This window comes from Triplophysa rosa, linkage group LG13 (genome assembly GCF_024868665.1).
Source record: "Triplophysa rosa linkage group LG13, Trosa_1v2, whole genome shotgun sequence".
Classification (NCBI taxonomy): domain Eukaryota; kingdom Metazoa; phylum Chordata; class Actinopteri; order Cypriniformes; family Nemacheilidae; genus Triplophysa; species Triplophysa rosa.
The window spans coordinates 1,915,307-1,922,425 of NC_079902.1; the positions used below are offsets into that span (position 1 = coordinate 1,915,307).

General features: G+C 37.9%; 1 protein-coding gene across 5 annotated transcripts in view; it reads left to right on the forward strand.

Annotated features, from left to right (window-relative positions):
- flt4 (fms related receptor tyrosine kinase 4) overlaps positions 1-7,026 on the forward strand; it is a 45,245-nt gene extending 38,219 nt beyond the window's left edge. For all 5 annotated transcript variants that reach the window (XM_057349340.1, XM_057349342.1, XM_057349344.1 and 2 more), the window contains 8 exons: positions 141-263; positions 656-767; positions 849-948; positions 5,168-5,273; positions 5,378-5,490; positions 6,081-6,201; positions 6,295-6,377; positions 6,501-7,026. In XM_057349340.1, coding sequence (XP_057205323.1) covers positions 141-263; positions 656-767; positions 849-948; positions 5,168-5,273; positions 5,378-5,490; positions 6,081-6,201; positions 6,295-6,377; positions 6,501-6,720 — 978 coding nt within the window. In that variant the 3' untranslated portion in view covers positions 6,721-7,026. The remainder of the gene's footprint in view (positions 1-140; positions 264-655; positions 768-848; positions 949-5,167; positions 5,274-5,377; positions 5,491-6,080; positions 6,202-6,294; positions 6,378-6,500) is intronic.
- Positions 7,027-7,119: the final 93 nt, after the last annotated feature.

The following is a 7,119-nucleotide window of genomic DNA, read 5'->3' on the forward strand; positions in this document are numbered from 1 at the left end:
ACCTCTCTGATGAATCCTCGGTGATGTTTTAGGGCTGTGCTTCATGCTGATTATGTCACGATGAAGCAATGTATTATGTCAGATTTACTGCTTTCCTGTGAAATACAACACTGATGTGGATTATTGTCTGATTGTGGCAGTGTATCCATCGAGACCTGGCGGCCCGAAACATCCTCCTGTCTGAGAATAACGTGGTGAAGATCTGTGACTTTGGTTTGGCACGCGACATCTACAAAGATCCTGACTATGTGCGCAAAGGAAATGTAAGAATTCAATTTTGAGTTACTGAACTAAAGGTTTATATACTGTGAACCGTTTTGCCAGTAAACTGCTTACCTACTAACAGTAAACTAATGACATTATGATGTTAAACATGAGTCGTTTGTTGTTGTCTAACATTTTTACAGAGCACTATTTTATACATTTCTTAAATATATTAATTATATTATATCTATATTATATCAATAAAAACATGTATGGCCTTCATGTTATAAAGATATCAGCAAACAAATCAAAATAGTGAATAAAATGATTCTAAACAAAATAGTGATGAAGAAGTTTATTTGTGAAAGTCAAAAAGAGAAAATAATATTGGTTGACATGGTTATGTTTATGCATCTCTGATCATGGCTAAAGTATGATGTGTTATCTGTAGGCCAGACTGCCTCTGAAGTGGATGGCTCCAGAGAGCATCTTTGACAAGGTTTACACCAGTCAGAGTGACGTGTGGTCATTTGGAGTGTTGCTCTGGGAGATTTTCTCTTTAGGTAAAATATCTTCATCAGTTTGTGGCAGCATTAAACACAGAAATGACACATTTTTGATGTAAATGTGTCACCTTCTGTCAGGTGCATCTCCATACCCGGGCCTTCAGATTGATGAAGACTTTTGCAAACGACTCAAAGATGGTACCAGGATGAGGTCACCAGATAATGCTTCCCCTGAGATGTGAGTGTTTGCCTTTTGATCTGATGTGATCTGACTCTGAGCTGGTCTGATGTGTATTATATGCTGGTCTGATATGTAATGTGATACATGCTAATTTGTAATGTGATGTGTCTAAAGTGTGATATATGATGACTTGATGTGTGATATGTGTAATATGTGATACATGATGGTCTGATGTAATGTGTGAAATATGATGGCCTGATGTGATGTGTGATATGCGATGGTCTAATGTGGTGTGTGATATACTGTGGTCTGCTGTGATGTGTGATATATACGATGGCCTGAGGTGATGAGTGGTATACAATGGTCTGATGTGATGTGTGATATGTGAAACAGTATATGATGATCTCATGTGATGTGTGATATAGGATGGCCTGATGTGATGTGTGATATATGATGATCTGATGTGATGTGTGATATAGGATGGCCTGATGTGATGTGTGATATAAGATGATCTCATGTGATGTGTGAAATACAATGGCCTGATGTGTGATATATGATGATCTCATGTCATGTGTGATATATGATGGCATGATGTGATGTGTGATATATGATAATCTTACGTGATGTGTGATATACGATGGCCTGATGTGATGTGTGATATATGATGGCCTGATGTGATGTGTGATATATGATGGCCTGATGTGATGTGTGATATACGATGGCCTGATGTGATGTGTGATATACGATGGCCTGATGTGATGTGTGATATACAATGGCCTGATGTGTGATATATAATGATCTCATGTGATGTGTGATATATGATGTGATGTGTGATATACGATGATATCATGTGATGTGTGATATACGATGGCCTGGTGTGATGTGTGATATATAATGATCTCATGTGATGTGTGATATACGATGATATCATGTGATGTGTGATATACGATGATATCATGTGATCTGTGATATATGATGTGATGTGTGATATATGATGATATCATGTGATGTGTGATATACGATAATCTTATGTGATGTGTGATATATGATGGCCTGATGTGATGTGTGATATACGATGGTCTGATGTGATGTGTGATATATGATGGTCTGATGTGTGATATATGATGGCCTGATGTGTGATATATGATGGTCTGATGTGATGTGTGATATACGATGGTCTGATGTGATGTGTGATATATGAGGGTCTGATGTGATGTGTGATATACGATGGTCTGATGTGATGTGTGATATACGATGGTCTGATGTGATGTGTGATATATGATGGTCTGATGTGATGTGTGATATACGATGGATCGTATATCACACATCACATCAGACGCTCGTATATCACACATCACATCAGGCCATCATACAGCAGACCATCATATATCACACATGACATCAGGCCATCATATATCACACTTAACAGCAGACCACAGTATATCACACATCACATCAGACTATCATATATCACACATCACATCAGACCATCGTATATCACACATCACATCAGGCCATCATATATCACATCAGACCATCATATATCACACATCACATGAGATCATCATATATCAAATATGACATCAGGCCATCATATATCACACATCACAGCAGACCATAGTATATCACACATCACATCAGACCATCATATATCACACATCACATCAGACCATCGTATATCACACATCACATCAGACCATCATATATCACACATCACATCAGACCATCGTATATCACACATCACATCAGACCATCATATATCACACATCACATCAGACCATCGTATATCACACATCACATCAGACCATCATATATCACACATCACATCAGACCATCGTATATCACACATCACATCAGACCATCATATATCACACATCACATCAGACCATCGTATATCACACATCACATCAGACCATCATATATCACACATCACATCAGACCATCGTATATCACACATCACATCAGACCATCATATATCACACATCACATCAGACCATCGTATATCACACATCACATCAGACCATCATATATCACACATCACATCAGACCATCATATATCACATCACATCAGGCCATCATACAGCAGACCATCATATATCACACATGACATCAGGCCATCATATATCACACATCACAGCAGACCACAGTATATCACACATCACATGAGATCATCATATATCACACATCACATCAGACCATCATATCACACATCACATATCACACATGACATCAGGCCATCATATATCACACATCACATGAGATCATCATATATCACACATCACATCAGACCATCATATATCACACATCAGACCATCGTATATCACACATCACATCAAACCATCGTATATCACACATCACATCAGACGCTCGTATATCACACATCACATCAGGCCATCATACAGCAGACCATCATATATCACACATGACATCAGGCCATCATATATCACACTTAACAGCAGACCACAGTATATCACACATCACATCAGACTATCATATATCACACATCACATCAGACCATCGTATATCACACATCACATCAGGCCATCATATATCACATCAGACCATCATATATCACACATCACATGAGATCATCATATATCAAATATGACATCAGGCCATCATATATCACACATCACAGCAGACCATCGTATATCACACATCACATCAGGCCATCATATATCACACATCACATCAGACCATCATATATCACATCACATCAGGCCATCATACAGCAGACCATCATATATCACACATGACATCAGGCCATCATATATCACACATCACAGCAGACCACAGTATATCACACATCACATCAGACTATCATATATCACACATCACATCAGACCATCGTATATCACACATCACATCAGGCCATCATATATCACACATCACATCAGACCATCATATATCACACATCACATCAGACCATCGTATATCACACATCACATCAGACCATCATATATCACACATCACATCAGACCATCATATATCACACATCACATCAGACCATCGTATATCACACATCACATCAGACCATCATATATCACACATCACATCAGACCATCATATATCACACATCACATCAGACCATCGTATATCACACATCACATCAGACCATCATATATCACACATCACATCAGACCATCATATATCACACATCACATCAGACCATCGTATATCACACATCACATCAGACCATCATATATCACACATCACATCAGACCATCATATATCACACATCACATCAGACCATCGTATATCACACATCACATCAGACCATCATATATCACACATCACATCAGACCATCATATATCACACATCACATCAGACCATCGTATATCACACATCACATCAGACCATCATATATCACACATCACATCAGACCATCATATATCACACATCACATCAGACCATCGTATATCACACATCACATCAGACCATCATATATCACACATCACATCAGACCATCATATATCACACATCACATCAGACCATCGTATATCACACATCACATCAGACCATCATATATCACACATCACATCAGACCATCATATATCACACATCACATCAGACCATCGTATATCACACATCACATCAGACCATCANTGTGATATATGATGGCCTGATGTGATGTGTGACATATGATGGTCTGATGTGATATACGATGGTCTGATGTGATGTGTGATATACGATGATCTGATGTGATGTGCGAGATACGATGGTCTGATGTGATGTGGGATATACGATGGTCTTATGTGATGTGTAATATGTGATATATGATGGTATGATGTGTGATATTTAATGGTCTGATGTGATATATGATGTGATCTGTGTGATATGTCTGATGTGATGTATGTCTGATCTGTGATGATCTGATGCGTGATAAACAATGGTCTGATATGTGATGTATGATGATCTGATGTGTGATATTTGATGATATTTTGTGTGATATAGAATGGTGTAAGATAATATGTGATATATATAATGATTTGATGTGGGATACTGTATATGTTGGTCTGACATGATAAGTGATGGCCTCATGATATATGATGTACAGTATGATGGTATGATCTGATGTGTGATATCTGATGATATGATGTGTGATATTTGTTGTTCTCATGATATCTGATATACAGTATGATGGTCTGAGGGGATGTGATATATGATGTGTGATATTTGATGATATGATCTGATGATATGTGATATACTTTATGGTGGTCTAATGTGATGTGTGATATTTGATGATCTAATCATATGTATCATATGTACTGGTAGATATGGGATCATGTTGGCCTGCTGGCAAGGCGAACCCAGGGAAAGACCCACATTTCCAGCTCTGGTGGAAATACTCGGAGATCTGCTGCAGGAAAACAGTCTGCCTGTGAGAAATAAGAGAGCACATGATGACAAGAAATTAACTGAGATTCTTTTCTGGTCATATTGTAAGGATATTTTAGCGTATAACAGTCTCTTTCTGTAAACTAGGAATTGCCCCTGAATCTGTCTGAGAGCTCAGAGGATGATGGCTTCTCACAAGCTTCATCAAGACCGCCATCACAAGAGGAGATCAGACTTGCCTGTAACACATTGTCCACAGGGTACACACACTTTTTATTTATTTTACCAGTAGGATTCTCACATTTACTTATTTTTAAGCCAATAATAATTACAGATGACTATCCATATGTTAATGTATGTGTTTTATAGCTCGTAAATAAAGTGTTTTCAGAGAAAAAACAATGCTACATTAAAATTCAATTCAATTTTATTTATATAGCGCTTTTCACAATGTGCATTGTTCCAAAGCAGCTTTACAGGAGCAAGTAAGAAAAACACAGAAAGGTAAAACACAGCACAGTGCATGGTGTTTATAGACCAAGCAAGATCATTATAATAAATAAATGAATAAATAAATGCAGTCTCCCGGTGAGCAAGCCAACACTGCACTGCTCTGCTGTGGCGGGGAAAACAATACATTAACTGTATAATTCACCGTTGTCAAATACATGGGCTTATAAACTTAAAATGAAAAACAATTGCAGTGCTTTGGTGGTTGATGTCAAAGGCTGTGTAGTCAAATTAGGCAGGTGCTTAATATGGACATCATCATTTTTTGGGGAGACAGGTATACATACATCTTTGAAAATTGCAATGTAAACTCTTGCATGCATATGCTTATGTTTGGCAGATATTACAACTGTGTGCCGTTTGCTGGGTGTATCATGGTCGGACCCTCCAATACGTGTCACTCTCGAGTGAAGACTTTTGAGGAACTTCCTCTGGAAATAACATCACACAAGACACATCATGTATGGCTAACAAACTTTCACAAAACACAGTATTTGTCCTCGCATTAAAATATTGACATGAATTTTGTTTCAAACCTTTATTTGTCCCTGCAGGACAGCCAGACAGACAGCGGGATGGTTCTGGCATCAGACGAATTGGAGAGATTTGAGCACAAGCACAGAGGCATATTGAAAAAGTAGGTGAAATTGAAAATAAAAAATCACTTCAACTAAAATGTAGCATAGTTAATTCTGTAGTGTCACTTTGAACGTTTTATAATTGAAAGCCTTTACAATGCATCTCTTGCGTGTGTGTTTAGTCCATCAGCAGGCCGCAGTACAGAACGGCTCATCAGTTCTCCGTCTGTGAGCAGCAGTGGCAGCATCAGCACGTTACGTCCAGCGTTCTTCAGCCAACTCTCCGGCCAGACCTTCTACAACAATGAATACGGCCAGCTGTCAGAGGAGGGCGTCTGTGACTTTTTCTCCTCAGATCAGGCTGTTTATGACGGAGCCTTCCTGGCAACGTCCAACCTGTAACGCCACTGATTGGCCGTTATATACAACTTGACCCCGCCCCCTTTACAAACTGAACTGATGTCTGTTTTTCTAAAGTTCTCTCAATAGCCACTGAGTGGCGCCATTACATCATTTTCATACCAAAAAGTATTTTATCATCTTAAGTTACATTTATCTTTATATATAAAGAGTAAACTGTTTTATTTGTACAAAAATAGAGGAAAATTGTAGGAAAATAAAACAATATATCTTGTAACGAGACTCATTTCTTATTTTACAAGTGACAAAAAAACTTTTAAAAAACTGGGTTTTTGTTAAATTAACATTTTAAATTGATATTTAAGCTATATTTCACACGGTGTACAGTATTTTAATCTTTTACCTAAAATATGGCCTAAACACAGCTTTTCACCCTTTATT